At 46.9% G+C, this 23,802-nt stretch overlaps 1 protein-coding gene across 1 annotated transcript in view; it reads right to left on the bottom strand.

The window, feature by feature from the left end:
* The window catches only part of adck1 (aarF domain containing kinase 1), a 192,668-nt gene that overhangs the window by 28,590 nt on the left and 140,276 nt on the right, over positions 1-23,802 (bottom strand). The window contains exon 9 of the mRNA XM_046308384.1: positions 21,007-21,204. Coding sequence (XP_046164340.1) covers positions 21,007-21,204 — 198 coding nt within the window. The remainder of the gene's footprint in view (positions 1-21,006; positions 21,205-23,802) is intronic.

The raw sequence follows: 23,802 nt of genomic DNA, 5'->3' as shown, positions 1-23,802 counted from the left end.
CTGTCTGCCTGCGTGTCTGTCTGCCTGCGTGTCTGTCTGTCTGCCTGCGTGTCTGTCTGTCTGCCTGCGTGTCTGTCTGTCTGCCTGCGTGTCTGTCTGTCTGCCTGCGTGTCTGTCTGTCTGCCTGCGTGTCTGTCTGTCTGCCTGCGTGTCTGTCTGTCTGCCTGCGTGTCTGTCTGTCTGCCTGCGTGTCTGTCTGTCTGCCTGCGTGTCTGTCTGTCTGCCTGCGTGTCTGTCTGTCTGCCTGCGTGTCTGTCTGCCTGCGTGTCTGTCTGCCTGCGTGTCTGTCTGCCTGCGTGTCTGTCTGCCTGCGTGTCTGTCTGCCTGCGTGTCTGCCTGCCTGCGTGTCTGCCTGCCTGCGTGTCTGCCTGCCTGCGTGTCTGCCTGCCTGCGTGTCTGTCTGCCTGCGTGTCTGTCTGCCTGCGTGTCTGTCTGCCTGCGTGTCTGTCTGCCTGCGTGTCTGTCTGCCTGCGTGTCTGTCTGCCTGCGTGTCTGTCTGCCTGCGTGTCTGTCTGCCTGCGTGTCTGTCTGCCTGCGTGTCTGTCTGCCTGCGTGTCTGTCTGCCTGCGTGTCTGTCTGCCTGCGTGTCTGTCTGCCTGCGTGTCTGTCTGCCTGCGTGCGTGTCTGTCTGTCTGCGTGTCTGTCTGTCTGCCTGCGCGTCTGTCTGTCTGCCTGCGCGTCTGTCTGTCTGCCTGCGCGTCTGTCTGTCTGCCTGCGCGTCTGTCTGTCTGCCTGCCTGCGCGTCTGTCTGTCTGTCTGCCTGCGCGTCTGCCTGTCTGCCTGCCTGCGTGCGCGTCTGCCTGTCTGCGCGTCTGCCTGTCTGCCTGCCTGCGCGTCTGCCTGCCTGCGCGTCTGCCTGCCTGCGTGCGCGTCTGTCTGCCTGCCTGCGTGCGCGTCTGTCTGCCTGCCTGCCTGCGCGTCTGTCTGTCTGCCTGCGTGTCTGTCTGTCTGCCTGCGTGTCTGTCTGTCTGCCTGCGTGTCTGTCTGTCTGCCTGCGTGTCTGTCTGTCTGCCTGCGTGTCTGTCTGTCTGCCTGCGTGTCTGTCTGTCTGCCTGCGTGTCTGTCTGTCTGCCTGCGTGTCTGTCTGTCTGCCTGCGTGTCTGTCTGTCTGCGTGCCTGCGTGTCTGTCTGTCTGTCTGCGTGCCTGCGTGTCTGTCTGTCTGTCTGCGTGCCTGCGTGTCTGTCTGTCTGTCTGCGTGTCTGTCTGTCTGCGTGCCTCGTGTCTGTCTGTCTGCGTGCCTGCGTGTCTGTCTGTCTGTCTGCGTGCCTGCGTGTCTGTCTGTCTGTCTGCGTGCCTGCGTGTCTGTCTGTCTGTCTGCGTGCCTGCGTGTCTGTCTGTCTGTCTGCGTGCCTGCGTGTCTGTCTGTCTGTCTGCGTGCCTGCGTGTCTGTCTGTCTGTCTGCCTGCGTGTCTGTCTGTCTGTCTGCCTGCGTGTCTGTCTGTCTGTCTGCCTGCGTGTCTGTCTGTCTGTCTGCCTGCGTGTCTGTCTGTCTGTCTGCCTGCGTGTCTGTCTGTCTGTCTGCCTGCGTGTCTGTCTGTCTGTCTGCCTGCGTGTCTGTCTGTCTGTCTGCCTGCGTGTCTGTCTGTCTGCCTGCGTGTCTGTCTGTCTGCCTGCGTGTCTGTCTGCCTGCCTGCGTGTCTGTCTGCCTGCCTGCGTGTCTGTCTGCCTGCGTGTCTGTCTGCCTGCGTGTCTGTCTGCCTGCGTGTCTGTCTGCCTGCGTGTCTGTCTGCCTGCGTGTCTGTCTGCCTGCGTGTCTGTCTGCCTGCGTGTCTGTCTGCCTGCGTGTCTGTCTGCCTGCGTGTCTGTCTGTCTGCGTGCGTGTCTGTCTGTCTGCGTGCGTGTCTGTCTGTCTGCGTGCGTGTCTGTCTGTCTGCGTGCGTGTCTGTCTGTCTGTCTGTCTGTCTGTGTGCGTGTCTGTCTGTCTGTCTGCGTGCGTGTCTGTCTGTCTGCCTGCGTGTCTGCCTGCGTGCGTGTCTGTCTGCCTGCGTGCGTGTCTGTCTGCCTGCGCGTCTGTCTGTCTGCCTGCGCGTCTGCCTGTCTGCCTGCCTGCGCGTCTGCCTGTCTGCCTGCCTGCGTGCGCGTCTGTCTGTCTGTCTGCCTGCGCGTCTGCCTGTCTGCCTGCCTGCGCGTCTGCCTGTCTGCCTGCCTGCGCGTCTGCCTGTCTGCCTGCCTGCGCGTCTGCCTGTCTGCCTGCCTGCGCGTCTGCCTGTCTGCCTGCGTGCGCGTCTGTCTGTCTGTCTGTCTGCCTGCGCGTCTGTCTGTCTGCCTGCGCGTCTGTCTGTCTGCCTGCGCGTCTGTCTGTCTGCCTGCGCGTCTGTCTGCCTGCCTGCGCCTGTCTGTCTGTCTGCCTGCCTGCGCCTGTCTGTCTGCCTGTCTGCCTGCCTGCGCGTCTGCCTGTCTGCCTGCGTGCGCGTCTGTCTGTCTGTCTGCCTGCGCGTCTGTCTGTCTGCGCGTCTGTCTGTCTGCCTGCCTGTCTGTCTGCCTGCGCGTCTGTCTGTCTGCCTGCCTGCGCGTCTGTCTGTCTGCCTGCCTGCGCGTCTGTCTGTCTGCCTGCCTGCGCGTCTGTCTGTCTGTCTGCCTGCCTGCGCGTCTGTCTGTCTGCCTGCCTGCGTGCGCGTCTGTCTGTCTGCCTGCCTGCGCGTCTGTCTGTCTGCCTGCGTGCGCGTCTGTCTGTCTGCCTGCGTGCGCGTCTGTCTGTCTGCCTGCGTGCGCGTCTGTCTGTCTGCCTGCGTGCGCGTCTGTCTGTCTGCCTGCGTGCCTGCGCGTCTGTCTGTCTGCCTGCGTGCCTGCGCGTCTGTCTGTCTGCCTGCGTGCCTGCGCGTCTGTCTGTCTGCCTGCGTGCCTGCGCGTCTGTCTGTCTGTCTGCCTGCGTGCCTGCGCGTCTGTCTGTCTGCCTGCCTGCGCGTCTGTCTGTCTGTCTGCGCGTCTGCCTGCCTGCCTGCGCGTCTGCCTGCCTGCCTGCGCGTCTGCCTGCCTGCCTGCGCGTCTGCCTGCCTGCCTGCGCGTCTGCCTGCCTGCCTGCGCGTCTGCCTGCCTGCCTGCGCGTCTGCCTGCCTGCCTGCGCGTCTGCCTGCCTGCCTGCGCGTCTGCCTGCGCGTCTGCCTGCCTGCCTGCGCGTCTGCCTGCCTGCCTGCGCGTCTGCCTGCCTGCCTGCCTGCGCGTCTGCCTGCCTGCCTGCCTGCGCGTCTGCCTGCCTGCCTGCGCGTCTGCCTGCCTGCCTGCACGTCTGCCTGCCTGCCTGCACGTCTGTCTGTCTGCCTGCCTGCCTGCGCGTCTGCCTGCCTGCCTGCCTGCCTGCGCGTCTGCCTGCCTGCCTGCCTGCCTGCGCGCCTGCCTGCCTGCCTGCGCGTCTGCCTGCCTGCCTGCCTGCCTGCGCGTCTGCCTGCCTGCGTGCGCGTCTGCCTGCCTGCCTGCGTGCGCGTCTGCCTGCCTGCCTGCGTGCGCGTCTGCCTGCCTGCCTGCGTGCGCGTCTGCCTGCCTGCCTGCGTGCGCGTCTGCCTGCCTGCCTGCGTGCGCGTCTGCCTGCCTGCCTGCCTGCCTGCGTGCGCGTCTGCCTGCCTGCCTGCCTGCCTGCGCGTCTGCCTGCCTGCCTGCCTGCCTGCGTGCGCGTCTGCCTGCCTGCCTGCCTGCCTGCGTGCGCGTCTGCCTGCCTGCCTGCCTGCCTGCGTGCGCGTCTGCCTGCCTGCCTGCCTGCCTGCGTGCGCGTCTGCCTGCCTGCCTGCGTGCGCGTCTGCCTGCCTGCCTGCGTGCGCGTCTGCCTGCCTGCCTGCGTGCGCGTCTGCCTGCCTGCCTGCGTGCGCGTCTGCCTGCCTGCCTGCGTGCGCGTCTGCCTGCCTGCCTGCGTGCGCGTCTGCCTGCCTGCCTGCGTGCGCGTCTGCCTGCCTGCCTGCGTGCGCGTCTGCCTGCCTGCCTGCGTGCGCGTCTGCCTGCCTGCCTGCGTGCGCGTCTGCCTGCCTGCCTGCCTGCGTGCGCGTCTGCCTGCCTGCCTGCGTGCGCGTCTGCCTGCCTGCCTGCGTGCGCGTCTGCCTGCCTGCCTGCGTGCGCGTCTGTGCCTGCCTGCGTGCGCGTCTGCCTGCGTGCGCGTCTGCCTGCCTGCCTGCTGCCTGCCTGCCTGCGTGCGCGTCTGCCTGCCTGCCTGCGTGCGCGTCTGCCTGCCTGCCTGCGTGCGCGTCTGCCTGCCTGCCTGCGTGCTCGTCTGCCTGCCTGCCTGCGTGCGCGTCTGCCTGCCTGCCTGCGTGCGCGTCTGCCTGCCTGCGCGTCTGCCTGCCTGCCTGCCTGCGCGCCTGTCAGTCAGCCTGCCTGCCTGCGCGCCTGTCAGTCAGCCTGCCTGCCTGCGCGCCTGTCAGTCAGTCAGCCTGCCTGCCTGCGTCTGTCTGAGGCAGGGGAACAGACAGGTACAGGAGGGTTACACACAAAGAACAGAACATTATAAACACAGGATGACTTCGAAATGTAATCAAGTCAAGCAAGGTCTATATAATTATGGGATATTCCAAATCAAAATGCTATTGTCATGGGAACCTAAGTGGCACTCAGTAGAACGCAATCATCTCAGAACTTTTGGTGGCAACATGGATGATAATTATCATAACGCTGTATACATCTCTGGCTTTGGAACGAACACACACACACACACACACACACACACACACACACACACACACACACACACACACACACACACACACACACACACACACACACACACACACACACACACACACACACACACACACACACACACACACACACGTTCCATGGTAAGCCCGGTAGAAGATAGAAAGGACATGCTTTGTGGACTAGACAAGCAACACAGTGACATTTGAAAGGATTTGACTGACAGACCGATTTCATGTGTTCCCAACAATTACCTAACAGAATGAACGTGCTTTTCTCTTTCTTCAATCTCTGTCTGTTCTCCCTTCATCTCTCCTTTATCTCTCTTTTACTCTTTGTATTGCTGCTGTCGAGAGTCTTTCTTTCGCTTCTCTCCATTCTCTCCCTTTCATTGCTTTACTCTTACACCCCCTACTCTTTCTCTTAGTCTCTCCCTTCTGTCAGTCTCCCCCCATCTCTTACCCCCCTTCTCCCTCTCCCTCCCTCTCTCTCGCTCTCTCTCTGCTGGCAGCGGTGATTGCTGCTTCCTATTCAGACTCAAAGCTAGCATTTTTTCATGCCACAATAAATGTAAATTGCGTTCATTCCAATTCCCTGCTAACGTTCCCATTTTTGTTCTGTTTGGGAGCCTAACAAACCAACTGGAAGGCGCACTACATTGCCTCAGAGACACGTGTGTGTGTGTGTGTGTGTGTGTGTGTGTGTGTGTGTGTGTGTGTGTGTGTGTGTGTGTGTGTGTGTGTGTCATCAGCTTTCACCAAGTATTTACACAAGGATTTCTATAGAGTTCTTAGTGATTGGAAAAGAACAAGCCATACAAGGAATGACAAGGAAACGTGTAACTTTAGGAATTGCATAATGATCTTAACCAGGAGGGGATTGAATGTCTCATCTAGGCACCAGTCTTTCCATATCATTGCCAAAGAGACTGCGATTCCCGAAAGGCCAATGTTCAATATGCAGCTGGATTTACAGCGCAGTTGTTCATTGGTTGTTGGAAAAACACTAATATTTTCCATGTGGCGCCTCTAAAATAGAATTAGAATTATAACAAAGTCAAAAAATTATGTTTAGCTGTTATCTAGGCAAGTTATTGTATTTTGAGGCTTAAGATCAAAGCAGAGAGGTTTTGTGGTTGGAATTGCAGTATGCACTTACATTTAGTTTAAGAATTTAGACTTGAGCAATAAACTTTTGACAGACTGGCTTTGTCAGGACAAACAAGGATACCAACGTGTTCTGTGACGGAAAAAAACGTTTGGATAATTGTTGTGATTGGAGGATAGTGATTGGAGGATAGCTGTGAGGGTTATCGAATCAGGATCAACTCCCCTGTTCTCCATGAGGTCATTAATAATTGAATGTTCATATTTGAAGGTGGCAGAAAGGCCAGTCTCTATTGCAATGACAAGGAGTGGCAAGAAGTAGAATGTTAGCTAAAGAGACTGGCACTCAGGCTAGAATGTCTCTGCTGTCACCAAGAAGCTTGATTTTGACATCTAGCCTCTTAGCTTGCAAGTTTGCAAAGCTGGAGCCCTGCGCTGGATATCATTTATTTGACACATCTTACATTTCTTATAATTAGCACACACCCCCAACCAGAAAAAAAGTAATGTATATATACTCATATATTTATACACAAATGTATACATTTGAAGTCTGAGTCGAAGTTTACATGCACTTAAGTTGGAGTCATTAAAACTAGTTTTTCAACCACTCCACAAATTTCTTGTTAATTAACAAACTATAGTTTTTGGCAAGTCGGTCAGGACATCTAATTTGTGCATGACACAAGTCAATTTTCCAACAATTGTTTACAGACAGATTATGTAACTTCTAATTCACTGTATCACAATTCTAGGGGGTCAGAAGTTTACATACAAAGTTGGCTGTGCCTTTGAACAACTTGGAAAATTCCAAGTTGATGTCAATTAGCTTAACAGAAGCTTCTAAAGCCATGACATCATTTGAATCAATTGGAGGTGTACATGTGGATGTATTTCGAGGCCTACCTTCAAACTCAAAGCCTCTTTGTTTGACATCATGGGACATAACCTATCGACAAAACCTGAAAGGCCGCTCAGCAAGGAAGAAGCCACTGCTCCAAAACCGCAATAAAAAAAGCCAGACTACAGTTTGCAACTGCACATGGAGCAAAGATCGTACTTATATACACTGCTCAAAAAAATAAAGTTAACACTAAAATAACACATCCTGCATCTGAATGAATGAAATATTCTTATTAAATACTTTTTTCTTTACATACTTGAATGTGCTGACAACAAATCACACAAATTATCAATGGAAATCAAATTTATCAACCCATGGAAGTCTGGATTTGGAGTCAAACTCAAAATGAAAGTGGAAAACCACACTACAGGCTGATCCAACTTTGATGTAATGTCCTTAAAACAAGTCCAAATGAGGCTCAGTAGTGTGTGTGGCCTCCACGTGCCTGTATGACCTCCCTACAATGCCTGGACATGATCCTGATGAGGTGGCGGATGGTCTCCTGAGGGATCTCCTCCCAGACCTGGACAGTCTGTGGTGGCGTTGGTGGATGGAGCGAGACATGATGTCCCAGATGTGCTCAATTGGATTCAGGTCTGGGGAACGGGCGGGCCAGTCCATAGCATCAATGCCTTCCTCTTGTAGGAACTGCTGACACACTCCAGCCACATGAGGTCTAGCATTGTCTTGCATTAGGAGGAACCCAGGGCCAACCGCACCAGCATATGGTCTCCCAAGGGGTCTGAGGATCTCATCTCGGTACCTAATGGCAGTCAGGCTACCTCTAGTGAGCACATGGAGGGCTGTGCGGCCCCCCAAAGAAATGCCGCAGAACGTTCTCCACTGCGTTTCCAGACTCTGTCACGTCTGTCACGTGCTCAGTGTGAACCTGCTTTCATCTGTGAAGAGCACAGGGCGCCAGTGGTGAATTTGCCGATCTTGGTGTTCTCTGGCAAATGCCAAACGTTCTGCACGGTGTAAGCACAACCGCCACCTGTGGACATCGGGCCCTCATACCACCCTCATGGAGCGGCAGGGTAGCCTAGTGGTTAGAGCATTGGACTAGTAACCGAAAGGTTGCAAGTTCAAATCCCCGAGCTGACAAGGTACAACATCTGTCGTTCTGCCCTTGAACAGGCAGTTAACCCACTGTTCCTAGGCCGTCACTGAAAATAAGAATTTGTTCTTAACTGACTTGCCTAGTAAAATAAAGGTTAAAAAAATTAAATGGAGTCAGTTTCTGACCTTTTGAGCAGACACATGCACATGTGTGGCCTGCTGGTGGTCATTTTGCAGGGCTCTGGCAGTGCTCCTCCTGCTCCTCCTTGCACAAAGGCGGAGGTAGCGGTCCTGCGGCTGGGTTGTTGCCCTTCTACGGCCTCCTCCACGTCTCCTGATATACTGGCCTGTCTCCTGGTAGCGCCTCCATGCTCTGGACACTACGCTGACAGACACAGCAAACCTTCTTGCCACAGCTCGCATTGATGTGCCATCCTGGATGAGCTGCACTACCTGAGCCACTTGTGTGGGGGTTGTAGACTCAGTCTCATGCTACTACTGGAGTGAAAGCAGTGCCAGCATTCAAAAGTGACCAAAACATCAGCCAGGAAGCATAGGAACTGAAAAATGGTCTGTGGTCACCACCTGCAGAACCACTACTTTATTGGGGGTGTCTTGCCAATTGCCTATAATTTCCACCTGTTGTCTATTCCATTTTCACAACAGCATGTGACATTTATTGTCAATCAGTGTTGCTTCCTAAGTGGACAGCTGGATTTCACAGAAGTGTGATTGACTTGGAGTTACATTGTGTTGTTTAAGTGTTCCCTTTATTTTTTTGAGCAGTGTATATATATATATTATATTCACACACACACACACACACACACACACACACACACACACACACACACACACACACACACACACACACACACACACACACACACACACACACACACACACACACACACACACACACACACACACACACACACACACACACACACACACACACACACACACACACACACACACACACACACCTTCTTTAATCAGTACAACAACCGTGCTAACATAATTGCAAAAGCATTTTCTAATGATCAATTAGGCTTTTAAAATGATAAACTTGGAATAGCTAACACAGCGTGCCATTGGTTGCTGATAATGGGCCCCTGTACGGCTATGTAGATATTCCATTAAAAATCAGCCATTTCCAGCTACAATGGTCATTTACAGCATTAACAATGTCTACACAGTATTTCTGATAAATTTGATGTTATTGGGGTGGGGGGCGCTAGAGAGCGTGCTTTGCTTGAGCTCCACTCAATTCTGAAACAAATTCATATTTATCTGAACAGCTCACAACCTATAACTTCAAATGTTGTCTGGCAATATGACAAATGTAAAAATCCCCATTCTGTAGTTATTTATTTATCTTGCTCCTTTGCACCCCGGTATCTCTACTTGCACATTCATCTTATGCACATTCTACCATTCCAGTGTTTAATTGCTATATTGTAATTACTCCACCACAATGGCCTATTTATTGCCTTTACCTCTCTTATCCTTTTATGGATCCCTTCACGCGCCAATCCCTTTAGCGGGATTGATTTGACAACATCCAGTGAAATGGCAGCGCGCCAAATTCAAACTACAGGAATATCAATATTCAACATTCACAAAAATATATGTGTAATACATCAAAATAAAGCTTAACTTCTTGTTAATCCAGCCGCTGTGTCAGATTTCGAAAAGGCAAAAAGACAGTGCCCCACATACAAACAAATGAAAATAATTTTTCAACAAGGCAGGTGCGACACAAAAGTCAGAAATAGCCATATAATAAATGCCTTACCTTATCTTCTTTTTGCAATCTCAAATGTCTCATTGACACAATGAATGGTCGTTTTGTTCGATAAATTCCTTCTTTATATCCCCAAAAGTTATTTGGCGCGTTTGATTCAGAAATACACTGGTTCCAACTCGCCCAACATGACTACAAAGTATCTAATAAGTTACCTGTAAACTTAGTCCAAACATTTCAAACAACGTTCCTAATCCAACCTCAGGTATCCTAAAATGTAAATAATCAAATTTAAGACCGAATAAACAGTTCCTAATACCAGAAAAACAACTTCAATCGCATTCCAGTTCACACGCACTAAAACAGTAGAGTCCACCTGGAGTGACACTTACAAAGAACAGCCCTACTTCTTAATTTCTCAAAAGAAAAACGAACACTCTAAAGACTGTTGACATCTAGTGGAAGCCATAGAAACTGCAACCAGGTTCCTCATAAATAGGGCTTCCCATAGAAACCATTGGTAAACACAATGACCTCAAAAATGTTTTTCCCTGGATGGATTGTGCTCGGGGTTTCGCCTGCCAAATCAGTTCTGTTATAATCACAGACTGAACGGTTTTAGAAACTTCAGTGTTTTCTATCCAAATCTACTAATTATATGCATATCCTAGCTTCTGGGCCTGAGTAGCAGGCAGTTTACGTTGGGCAGGCTTTTCATCCGGACGTGAAAATACTGCCCCCTATCCCAGAGAGGTTATCCTACCTCATTCGCACATGCTGTATATAGATTTTTCTACTGTATTATTGATTGTATGATTGTTTATTCCATGTGTAACTCTGTTGTATGTGTCAAACTACTTTGCTTCATCTTCGCCAGGTCGCAGTTGCAAATGACAACTTGTTCTCAACTAGCCTACCTGGTTAAATACAGGTGAAAAAAATAAATACAAATTCTAGCCAGATCTTACTTTGGAGGTGAGGAACCAACGGAAAGAGTATGATGAGTTACGCAAGAAACACAGGGCGGTCAACATCTGATTTGGATTCCTCTTCCCAGGCAGGTGACAGTCGAGGGATCAACACGTACGCTTGACAACCTAAAAGAGGCCAATCTGTTCTTGTCAAGCAAGATCCCTGGCTGAGGATAAATACAGGCCAGGAATGTGTTTGAATTCCTTTTCCATTCCTTTTGTTTAACCATCTTTGATTTCCGATCCTATTGGCCGGTATATTATTGTGGTCAATTTATAGGGACCCAACTTCGATGATCCATTATTTTTTCAAAGGGTATTTAAGGCCATACCAAATATCTCGGATACAAGTGTTATTGTTGGACGTGACTTTAACTGTACGTTAGATCCTCTTTTAGATAAACAACTATCAAGGTCACTTCAACAATCAAATGCCAGTGTCTGTCTAAATACATTGATGACAAATCTTAACATTGTCGATATTTGGAGACAGACGCACCCAACAGATTGGGATTATTCTTTATTTTCGTCAGTTCATAAATCATATTCCAGAAGATTCCAAACTAATTTCAGCAACTGCATCAGTTACCCATCACCCTATTCTAATTAAGGACCACTCTCCTCTGTCCATTGTGTTGAAACTCGACAATAAGTCTACAGGTCGGCGACCGTGGCGCTTAGACGCATGCTTGTTGAAAGATGAGACTTTTTGTCAGTATTTGAAGGAGCAGATTGCCTTTTTCCTCGGCCGCTAACGACACAGCGGATGTTGATGACTCCACCCTTTGGGAATCTCTAAAGGCTGTGATTCGAGGTTAGATTTATTATACATCAGAGAGGATGAAACGCGCCAATACAAGGGTGAGAGAAATGAAAGAGAGTTAGGGGAACAGGAGAACGTTTTTAGGACAAATTCCTCGAATGCGGTCCTTGAGAAGATCACCAAGTTGAAATATGAATACAATACCATCCTTTCGAAACGGTTGGGCTCTTAAAGTTATTTTGAACTGGGTGACAAACCACAGAAATTATTAGCAAGACAGCTAAGGCATGTACAGGCATCTAGAGCTATTCACAAAATAAAAGACAAGGGTAAAATAGTAACAGATCCGCAGGAAATTAATAAATGCTTTGCGTGGTTTTACTCAGAGCTATACCAATCAAAATGCGATGCTACTGATCCACAAACTATGGAACACTTTCTCACTGAATGTGAACTTACTTCCTAAACTAGACAGGGAGGCAGCTGCTGCACTCAATAACTTTAGAGGAATTAACACAGAGACAGCACAATTTCCAAACAGCAAGGCCCCTGGGCCTGATGGATATGTAATAGAATTCTATAAGAAGTACTGTGCCAGTCTAACTCCACTTATGTTTAAACATTCCAAAGAAAATGCCAAACTCTCGCAAACACTGTATGAGGCTACAATAGCACTAATCTTGAAAAGAGATAGAGGTTCCATGGAGATGTCGTCTTACCGCCCAGTGTCATTACTCCCCATAGAAAATAAGGTGTTGACAAAGATATTGGCAAACCGATTGAAAAAATATATTTCCAACATCATACATCCTGACCAGACAGGTTTTATCCCGGGCCGACATATATACTACAATTTGAGACGCCTTTTCAACGTAATGTATCATGATCATAAAGTTGAGGCAGTGGAAATAGCTCTTGACCCAGAGAAGGCATTTGATCAGATTGAGTGAAAGTTTTTGATATCTGTTCTGGTCATTTTGGTATGGGAAGTCATTCAGGCTGTTCAAGGGCTGCCGACAGGGGTGCCCTATTTTGCCTGCACTCTTCGCTATAGCCATGGAACCTCTTGCTACTCTCATTCGTGCATGTGCCAATATAGCTCCGGTTAAAATCAAAGACATGCAGCACAAAATGTCCCTATTTGCAGACAATGTGCTTTTGTTTTTAATCCAAGCTAAAAACTTCTATTCCCCCACTTCTTGGATATAGGGGGCGCTCTTTTAATTTATGGATAAAAAACGTTCCCGCTTTAAACAAGACATTTTGTCACAAAAAGATGCTCGACTATGCATATAATTGACAGCTTTGGAAAGAAAACACTGACCTTTCCAAAACTGCAAAGATATTGTCTGCGAGTGCCACAGAACTAATGCTACAGGCGAAACCAAGATGAAATTTCATACAGGAAGTGTCCCAGATTTTGAATGTGCTGTCTTCCAATGTCTCCTTATATGGCTGTGTATGGGTCACGAATGAGCTTAGACTTTGTCGTTTCCCCAAGGCGTCGACAGCATTGTGACGTATTTGTAGGCAAATCATTGGAAGATTGACCTTAAGAGACTACATCTACCAGGTGGCCGCTTGGTGTCCTCCGTTGCAATTATTGCGTAATCTCCAGCTGCGTGTATTTTTCGTTTGCTTCGAGGAGAAACACAGCTGCCACGAATGATTTATCATCGAATAGATATGTGAAAAACACCTTGAGGATTGATTCTAAACAACGTTTGCCATGTTTGTCGATATTATGGAGTTAATTTGGTAAAAATTTTGGCGGTGTAGAGACTGCATTTTCTGATTTTCTTCTTAGCCAAACGTGATGAACAAAACGGAGCGATTTCTCCTACACAAGTAATTTTTTTGGAAAAACTGAACATTTGCTATCTAATGAGTCTCCTCATTGAAAACATCCGAAGTTCTTCAAAGGTAAATTATTTTATTTGAATGCTTTTCTTGTTTTTGTGAAAATGTTGCCTGCTGAATGCTAGGCTTAATGCTATGCTAGCTATCAATACTCTTACATAAATGCTTGTGTAGCTATGGTTGAAAAGCATATTTTGAAAATCTGAGATGACAGTGTTGTTAACAAAAGGCTAAGCTTGTGAGCCAATATATTTATTTAATTTCATTTGCGATTTTCATGAATAGTTAACGTTGCGTTATGGTAATGAGCTTGAGGCTATGATTACGCTCCCGGATACGGGATTGCTCGACGCTTGAAAAATAGATTCGGCTCCTGCTCTGGCTACAAGATGAACTGGCAGCAAAGCAAATTGATGCCAATATCACGGCCTGTGGATATGCAATTTCTGCAATCTACCCCATTTAGAACAGTGATGGACAAGTTCACAAGCCTTGGCATTGTTGTGACAAGAGAACTTGATCAGCTATTGAAAGTGAATAGGAACAAACATTTATCAGCTTAAACAAAATATAGATTTTTGGAAAACTCTGCCTCTCCTTGGTTGGTCGTATAAACACTATTAAAATGGTTGTCCTACCCAGGTTTCTTTACCTCTTCCAATGTCTACCCAATTTCATACCACAAAGCTATTTTAAGAAACTGGATTCAATAGTAATTCCATTTTTATGGGATAACAAGGCAGCCAGAATTTGAAATGAGCATTTGTGCAAGTACAAGAATAGAGGGGGGCTTTGGCCTTCCTCACTATAAACTCTATTATTGGGCTGCTAATCTGAACAGTGTGTCTTTCTGGAGGAAAAGTTTACCTGGGATACGACATAATTATATGCCTTCATGGCTTTTGATTGAGCAGGCCTCCTGTCAACGTTCCTCACTCCCTGCACTTGGTAATAGTCCAGCATATGTGGAAAAAAGCCACGTATGACTCTAATCCCGTCATTTGTCATATGCTTAGGATCTGGAAACAGATGAGGTATTTTCTTAACATACCCACTGTTTACATAGACTGCCCAATTTGCCTGAATCATTCTTTCCCCCCTGCATTGGATGAAATGGTGTTTTCACAGTGGAGGGAGAATGGGCTCACAGCAATTGGTAACTTATACATTGATGGTCAGTTAGCTTCATTTCAAATATTACAGGATAAGTTTAACATGCCAACAACAAATCTTTTCAGATACCTCCAAATCAGGAATTTCTTAAGGACACATTTCCCACAGTATGGCATTAAGCCAAATAATCCTACATAATTAGATAGCCTGATCCTTGTCAAACCCCATTCAAAAGGGTCGGTCTCTAGACTGTATGATGTGCTAGGCCCACATAGAGGTATCCACAGACACTATTAAAAGGGTTTGGGAACAAGAACTTGGTTCATATAAAGCTCAGATGAGGACTGGGTAGAGGCTTTCAGAAATATAAACCATAGTTCAGGGAATGCCAGACACAACCTTGTACAGTTTAAGGTGATACACAGGTTACATTACTCAAATGTGAAACTGCATAAAATATTTCCGGACACCTTACCACTGTGTGAGAGGTGCAATCAGGGTGAGGGGACGTTGACCCACTTATTCTGGACATGTCCTAAGTTACATGTTCTATTACTTATCTAAAGCCTTCAATAGGGTTATAGCCCCAGATCCATTGATCGCTCTGTTTGGTAGGTACATAGAGCCAGGGCCATAGGGAGAGATCAAACCGAGAGAGTCTGTCCTTATGACTGCTGGCCCTGTCCAGTCTCACAATCTCGTCACCCTGCTCTAGCCCATTTCTTCCTCTCTTTTTTCTCCCCCTTTCATTTATCCACCCTCAATCTCCACTCCTCTCCTACCTCTCCTATTATCGATCCTCCCTTTCTCTCTGCCCCTTTCTCTCTCTCCCTCCCTTCGTCTGATGAAAGCTCTCTCTCCATCAGTCTCTCCCTGCCTCTGTAATTATGCGCCCCACTCAGCCTGGTAGAAAAGCCACAGCACTGAAACCAGGCTTATTACTGACACACACACACATTTTGTGGCTATAACAGAGCTCTTATCAGTTCTCTCTCAGATAGGAAGGCTCAATTGAAGTAGTGAATAACTACTATGTCCTAACGTTCAACATGTTGCGCTTTCAGATGGGATCTGATGTTAAATGCACAACTATACACTCCAGCTAGGTAAGCGGACCTCTTCCCTCATCCTTCGCTTCCTCTTCTTCTCTCCTCATCATTGCTCTCCTTGGGGCTGCAGGTAGCCTAGTGGTTAGAGCGTTGGGCCCCTGACCAAGGCAGTTAACCCACTGTTCCTAGGCTGTCATTGTAAATCAGAATTTGTTCTTAACTGACTTGCCTAGTTAATAAATAAAGGTGAAATATATATTTTTTAATTCTCTCCTCTCTCCAGAGTGTACAGTGCGCTACACCAGGGGTTCTCAAAGTAGGTCAGAGGAAGGTACTGCAGGGTATCCGCAGCCAGATCAAAATATTATATATATGCAAAGCTGTCATCAAGTTCAAGGGTGGCTAAATATATTTGGATTTGTTTAACACTTTTTTGGTTACTACATGATTCCATGTGTTATTTCATAGTTGTGATGTCTACACTGTTATTCTACAATGTAGAAAATAGTAAAAAATAGAAAAGAAAAAACTTGAATGAGTAGGTGTCCAAACTTTTGATTGGTACTGTAATATTACATTTCACATGTTTATGAGTATTACTAACATATTAACCACATGTTGGCCAAGGAATCTGTGTAATAAGTTTAGAGGGTGTAATTTGTTCAACCTTTCTTTCAAATTAGTCTGAGATCCCCAAGGATTGGAAAGCTGCTGCAGTCATCCCCCTCTTCAAAGGGTGAGACACCCTGGACCCAAATTGTTACAGACCTACATCCATCCTGCCCTGCCTATCTAAGGTCTTCGAAAGCCAAGTCAACAAACAGGTCACTGACCATCTCGAATCCCACCGTGCCTTCTCCGCTGTGCAATCTGGTTTCCGAGCCGGTCACGGGTGCACCTCAGCCACGCTCAAGGTACTAAACGATATCATAACCACCATCGATAAAAGACAGTACTGTGTAGCAGTCTTCATCGACCTCGCCAAGGCTTTAGACTCTGTCAATCACCATATTCTTATCGGAAGACTCAGTAGCCTCGGTTTTTCTAATGACTGCCTTGCCTGGTTCACCAACTACTTTGCAGACAAAGTTCAGTGTGTCAAATCGGAGGGCATGCTGTCCGGTCCTCTGGGAGTTTTATGGGGGTGCCACAGGGTTCAATTCTCGGGCTGACTATTTTCTCTGTATATATCAATGATGTTGCTCTTGCTGCGGGCGATTCCCTGATCCACCTCTACGCAGATGACACCATTCTGTATACTTCCGGCCCGTGCTTGGACACTGTGCTATCTAACCTCCAACTGCTCTTAAACGCTAGTAAAACCAAATGCATGCTTTTCAACCGTTCGCTGCCTGCACCCGCACGCCCGACTAGCATCACCACCCTGGATGGTTCCGACCTAGAATATGTGGACATCTATAAGTACCTAGGTGTCTGGCTAGACTGTAAACTCTCCTTCCAGACTCATATCAAACATCTCCAATCTAAAATCAAATCTAGAGTCGGTTGCACAAAGTTTCTATTCCGCAACAAAGCCGCCTTCACTCACGCCGCCAAACTTACCCTATTAAAACTGACTATCCTACCGATCCTCGACTTCAGCGATGTCATATACAAAATAGCTTCCAATACTGCACTCAGCAAACTGGATGCAGTTTATCACAGTGCCATCCGTTTTGTTACTAAAGCACCTTATACCACCCACCACTGCGACCTGTATGCTCTAGTCGGCTGGCCCTCGCTACATATTCGTCACCAGACCCACTGGCTCCAGGTCATCTACAAGTCCATGCTAGGTAAAGCTCCGCCTTATCTCAGTTCACTGGTCACGATGGCAACACCCACCCGTAGCACGCGCTCCAGCAGGTGTATCTCATTGATCATCCCTAAAGCCAACACCTCATTTGGCCGCCTTTCGTTCCAGTTCTCTGCTGCCTGTGACTGGAATGAATTGCAAAAATGGCTGAAGTTGGAGACTTATCTCCCTCACCAACTTCAAACATCTGCAATCTGAGCAGCTAACCGATCGCTGCAGTTGTACATAGTCTATCGGTAAATAGCCCACCCAATTTTACCTACCTCATCCCCATTCTGTTTATATTTATTTACTTTTCTGCTCTTTTGCACACCAATTTCTCTACCTGTACATGACCATCTGATCATTTATCACTCCAGTGTTAATCTGCAAAATTGTAATTACTCGCCTACCTCCTCATGCCTTTTGCACACAATGTATATAGACTTTTTTTTCCTACTGTGTTATTGACTTGTTAATTGTTTACTCCATGTGTAACTGTTGTCTGTTCACACTGCTATGCTTTATCTTGGCCAGGTCACAGTTGCAAATGAGAACTTGTTCTCAACTAGCCTACCTGGTTAAATAAAGGTGAAAAAATACAAATAATAATATTACAATGTGATATTATTCATCTAGAATGTATGTTCTTAAACCTGGGCACCATGGGTCTGCGAAGCTCACATGGATATTGGTATCCACAGTAAACTTTTCTCCAACAGTCATCCATATTACAACTCAATACTTCTTATGCACTGTAATGTAAGCTTTAAAACTGTAAAGTTCTCTCTGCCTCGTGGCAAAACATGTAGAATTGCAGGATATTAGCTTTAAAGCTGCAAGAAACCCGACAAGAAGTTGCCCCAATCCCTCCTGCTTGATTAGGCAACTTTTGCACATTTGTTGATGTCTTGAGTGAGGGAAGTGCTGTAAATTAAGAGGACTCAATGTATTTTGAAAGATGAGTTGCTCCGGGTTATAATAAATACAGCTTTGATGTCATACAAGCCAAACTCCTGTGAGTCCAAACGTGTCACATTTCCATATTGTAAAACACGTGTCAACGTTTAGGATCACCATGTTTGATGTGGAGTTACAAGATGACATGGCGTCATAACCCGGGTTGCTCTGTACAGAATGAGCCAACGGTTGTCTATTGTGGAGCGCGCACCTGAATGCACGCATGACTCTTTTCTATGCACACCAACATTATGATCGGTTTCGAACTGCCCTATGAAAGCCTAACACTAAGATTGTATTTTATAAGTTCGCTCGTCATGTCAACCATCTTTGCCTCTCTGTCAACATACAAGGATTAGCAGATTCATTTGCTAATGTAAAAAGGCTTTTCAGTAAAATAATAGAACATTGTTGGCTAAATATTTTGCTGATACGGTATCAAAAAGCTAAACAAAGTTGATGCTAAAACCAACTGTGACCCAAAGCTAACAGACACCCTCTTAAATGTATTAATTTAAAGACAACGGGCACATTGATGGGCAGATTGATGTGAACAGCATGAATTCATCAGTATGGTAATGAGAGCACCAGACAGACAGGACAGAGAGACAGACAGGATAGAGAGAGGTGAGAGATAGAGTGACCTCTAACTGTATTTGAAACAACACTCTAGTCAACTGCCACTCAAACTCCTCCGACCCACACAAATCATCACTGATCTTTAACACGGACAACACAGACAGTGGTAGTGTTCCGGCCCCATTTAGAAAGTAGACAACTTAACCAGAGGCTGTTGGGCCATCTGACAATTCTGGCAAATGCCAGACGGGCTGGACAATTGTTTTGTTGTGTGGGCTTGTCGCAATTTGCAAAATGTTATTTTTTTTACATAAATATAAAACATTGAATAAGGTGGCCAGAGGCACATGGGCCTGTTAAGTAAAAAAAATTACATGTTTTTGCACAATTTCTTTGTTATACTAATCTTTAATGAGCCTTTGGCTGATCAGAGGACAACGGCAGGCCCTCCCAACCAAGATGGGCCGGCCCGGTATTCTGAGCTCACACAAAAACGTGGCATTAGCAGACACCTGCTCCAACGCTGTCATCAGTTAGACAGCCAAGGTCATGGATCGTAAAAAACGGAAAGGGTGCCTATAAAGGTAGAGCACATTCTACATTGTCACCTCACTCAAAACGTCCTATTTTTTGGGCGGCTAAAACCATGATTTAGTCTAACAGTAAAGTGCATTATCCTCATGATTCCTGTAATGAAAGTGTCTGCCCTGCCCTGACCTGTGCCCTTGCTGGGGCCTGCTGCTGTGATGAACGAGCCACTCTCTCTCCAGCCACTCTCTTCCCCCCCGCCCCCCCCCTCCCATCCAATCGAGAGAAGAATTGTCTGATCGTATAACATTTCAAAATGCAATTGAGGGAAAAACAAAGCTTTGGAAACGTCGCCCCTTCATTCCTGTCGAAGTATACGTTTTTTCTCAACACTCAATATTCAGCTCGAGAGCAACTATTTTACAACCAACATATTTCATATAGCTTTGAGATATGGAGGTCTATAGGTCTCATGGGTAGTAGCTTACAACTCCAACTTTTTTTTTTAGGTCTTTACATTTACTGTTGAATGCATGGACACCAGAAGTGAGTATTATAGTCAGAGTTAGCGATCTAGTTAATGTGCTTTGAGTTTTCACTTCCTCAGCTGTTGAACCCCAAATTACTTAGCCTATGATACTAGTTAGTGCACATAAAGATGTACGCAATTCATGTATTTTCAAAATAAAAAAGCTGGAGTCCTATTTTGACAGTAAAATATAGCAACTATATCGTCTAATTGACAACCCAAAACTCATGACAATCACTGGATTAGGTTGCACATCAACATATCTTGAATTGTGTATTCCTGCTTGGACGTGTTAGATAAAACAACATAATTCTTGAATACCTCAGTAGTGTGTTTATTATACTTATGAATTACTTGATAAGATTACTATTTGGGGTCGCCATATGTAAAAGTAAGTGGCACCAGTGACAACAGGGGAACATGTTAGTCTGTAGCCCTGTAATAGTAATTAACACAAGGTGTTGATTCAAGGGAAATATCTGAGTTGAGTTTGCGGCACAAGCAGTAATGTGGGCTTGTTTTGAAACTGTAAAAAGTAATGCAGTTTTCAGACAGTAGGCCCTGTAATGTGCATACTGAAAAACCACCATCAAATGGTCTCTTCCTCCCCTCTCCCTATCTCTCCCTCCTTTCTCTCCCACTCCCACTCCATAACTCCATCTCTCCCTCCCTTTCACAGGGCCTATTATCGTGTGGCTCCAATGCAATGTCCTTATCGCCTCTTTCTTATGCTAATGAGCCGGCGGCTCCCTTTCTGCCCGTGTCAGAGCTGTATGTTGCCAACCTGACTTTATAATTACACTTAATTACACCAGAGCAGACTACTGACAAACATCCCCTTGTAGTCTGACTGGAAGAGGGGCTGGAGGGTGTGTGTGAGAAAGCAAGCGAGCGAGTCAAAACAGAACACAATGTGGTGTCATAAATGTGCTCTCCTTGGAGGTTGCGATTGTACATGCTGGGTATCTGCCGGCCTAAGAGCTTCTAGTTTGTTGTGTTCTGATAAACAGTATTATAGCAAATAGCTTTGCTATCATAATTATTATGCATGTACTATTCTGGCAGTACATACTAGTGTGTTACCCGTCCCTGTGTTGCATAACAAAGTCCCCATCACTCCACAGATGGCACTCTACCACCCATAGACACACTCCTACTTGGTCCCGGTCCCACACATATGCATGCATGAACGCACACAGAAACACATACACAAAAAAATGCGTATGCGTTTACCTCTGTGTGACGAGTGTGTATGCCAGCATGTGCGTGTGTACAGAGCTTCGGACTGTGTGTGTCTACACCGCCTCGTGTGTGTGTGTGTGTGTGTGTGTGTGTGTGTGTGTGTGTGTGTGTGTGTGTGTGTGTGTGTGTGTGTGTGTGTGTGTGTGTGTGTGTGTGTGTGTGAGCGCGAGTGAGAATGGGTACCTCAGAGTGTGTGACGGGGGTGTTGCCGATGCCAGCATTGACAGAGGTCCAGGAGCGTGCAGTGAGGACACAGGCGAAGAGGGGATAGAGGTCCCCCGCACCCAGGCGTCGGCTGTACCTCTCGATCCCATTCAGGTCCCCCTTAATCAGGGACTGCCACAGACGACAATAGCTTAGCCGGAAGTCTGGCAGCAGGATCTGGAGGGAAAAGAAAGTACAGGGGCTTAAAAATGCACCAGTAGTCCAGTTCTCACTGAGTCTATCTAAAACAGTGAGACTTAAAATTCAACTCTAAAAACAGTACCTGTGAAATGAAAAGTATTCATGACTGAGTGTGTGCGCGAGCGAGCAAGAGAGTGAAAGATAAGACACAATCATTCTGATGCATTAAGGCGACTATTACTCTATTCGTGAGAGAGAATATATATATATATATATATATATATATATATATATGATAATGTGTGAGTATGTGTGTGTACGTGCATGTGTGTACAAATGCACGACAAGAGCGTCCTGATGCATTAACCAAGCTCTCCTCCTCGCTGTATTTACAGCGTAAAAAGCTCAGCCAATCCCCATCAAAGGAACACTTGCTCATTAGCATACCAATGAAGCACAGCAGCACTTTGAGACTACCACATGATTAACACACACACACACACACACACACACACACACACACACACACACACACACACACACACACACACACACACACACACACACCATTAACATGAAGGCAGCGTGTAACATGGAAAAATTGCCCCCAATAGAAATAACACACAAGCGGAGAATTAACATTCTGTCCAAAGCCAGGCTCAGATCTCAACTCATTACTGCTAAATTGGTTCCATTATGGTCAAAGGAAGGAAGAGAGGAGGAGAGTGGGTTCTCTTTCTATTTCACTCTCACGCTCTCTTTCTTGTTCATCCTTTCATAAGCCAGCATCAGAGGAGCATATTCATCACCAAATGATCTTCATGATTGCACTTACAACCACTACATCTACCATCCTGGGCTGACAGAGGCCCAGGGATTTGTATGCATGGCGCACCTGTGTGTGTGTGTGTGTGTGTGTGTGTGTGTGTGTGTGTGTGTGTGTGTGTGTGTGTGTGTGTGTGTGTGTGTGTGTGTGTGTGTGTGTGTGTGTGTGTGTGTGTGTGTGTGTGTGTGTGTGTCTGTCAAACATGCTGCTGTATTTGTCTGATGGTGAAGCACATCTTTCCAGTTTATTGAAAAGCTTTCAGTCTGCTCTAGCGTGAATGTATGTCAGTGCCGGTTGGTGCCGTTTAAGATGAGGGAGGATGTTTTTTTTTTTTTGTGAGCACGGCCTTATTTCTATTACAACATATAGGATGACTGTCATTCATATTCCATTCATCCAGCTCTCAATGTCGAAAGGTTTAGGCTACTTGCTACATGATACTCAAATTTTCCCCATAACCATCATGAAGTTGCTACAACCTAGCGTACGAATAAAAATGTACAACATAGATGCACAAATGTGCGTAATCAAGGTGTGAGACAGTGACACATTCAATGCCGCCTTGCACACTCTTGCCAGCACCTAGCTGATCTAGTGTGTAATCTTTAGTACAACAGTTGCAAACGAGAGTTTCTATTGGACAAATTCAGGTACATTCATCCCCGTTTGCTTCCGTTTCAGAAACGTTTTTCAACAGAATCAGCGGAATGAATACATCCCTATCCCAAAAACACAATTAACTCATGGCAGCCACATAAAAATGATCACTATGTTCATTACATAATTCCTTCTCGCATCTAGGCGCTCTCATCCTCTCACCTTTTCCCTTCGTACTACATTGCACAAGATAACAGCTGTCTGACCAGGTAAAAAAAAAACTTCATTGCATAAACGCTAACTGCTACACACAGCCTACATCATTGTTACCATATTAGCTAACGTTATTGTCAGCATAGCTACTGGGGCCCTGGTGGCAATAAATTAATCAAACCAAAAGCTTACCTAGACTTGGAAGACTTCCAATGTGTAATCATTGGAAAATAAAACCGAGGACCTATGATCAAGATTATCCTACCAATGGGACATTACAACAGACTGGAATATGCTCTGGGATTTTATTTATTTCACCTTTATTTAACCAGGTAGGCCAGTTGAGAACAAGTTCTCATTTACAACTGTGACCTTGCCAAAATAAAGCAAAGCAGTGCGACAAAACACAGTATTACCCATGGCATAAACAAATGTACAGTCAATAACACAATAGAACAATCTGTATACAGTATGTGCAAATGAAGCAAGGAGGTAAGGCATTGAGGAGAATACCACCTCAGTCATCGGCTTCATCAATAAGTGTATTGACGACTTCGTCCCCAGTGACCGTACGTACATATCCCAACCAGAAGCCATGGATTACAGGCAAATTCCGAAATCGAGCTAAAGGCTAGAGCTGCCGCTTTCAAGGAGCGGGACACTAATCCGGAAGCTGAAAAGAAATCCCGCTATGCCCTCAGACGAACCATCAAACATGCAAAGCGTCAATACAGGATTAAGATTAAATCCTACTACACTGGCTCTGACGCTCATCGTTTGTGGCAGGGCTTGAAAACTATTACGGACTAGAAAGGGAAACCCAGATGCGAGCTGCCAACCGACGCACGCCTACCAGATGAGCTTAATGCCTTTTATGCTCGCTTCAAGGCAAGCAACACTGAAGCATGCATGAGAGCACCAGGTGTTCTGGACAACTGTGTGATGACGCTCTTGGTAACTGATGTGAGCAAGACCTTTAAAATAGGTCAACATTCACA

The sequence above is a fragment of the Oncorhynchus gorbuscha genome, linkage group LG17 (assembly GCF_021184085.1).
Source record: "Oncorhynchus gorbuscha isolate QuinsamMale2020 ecotype Even-year linkage group LG17, OgorEven_v1.0, whole genome shotgun sequence".
In the NCBI taxonomy this organism is placed as follows: domain Eukaryota; kingdom Metazoa; phylum Chordata; class Actinopteri; order Salmoniformes; family Salmonidae; genus Oncorhynchus; species Oncorhynchus gorbuscha.
The sequence above is the reverse complement of the archived record's forward strand: the minus strand, read 5'-3'. Positions and strand labels throughout refer to the sequence as shown.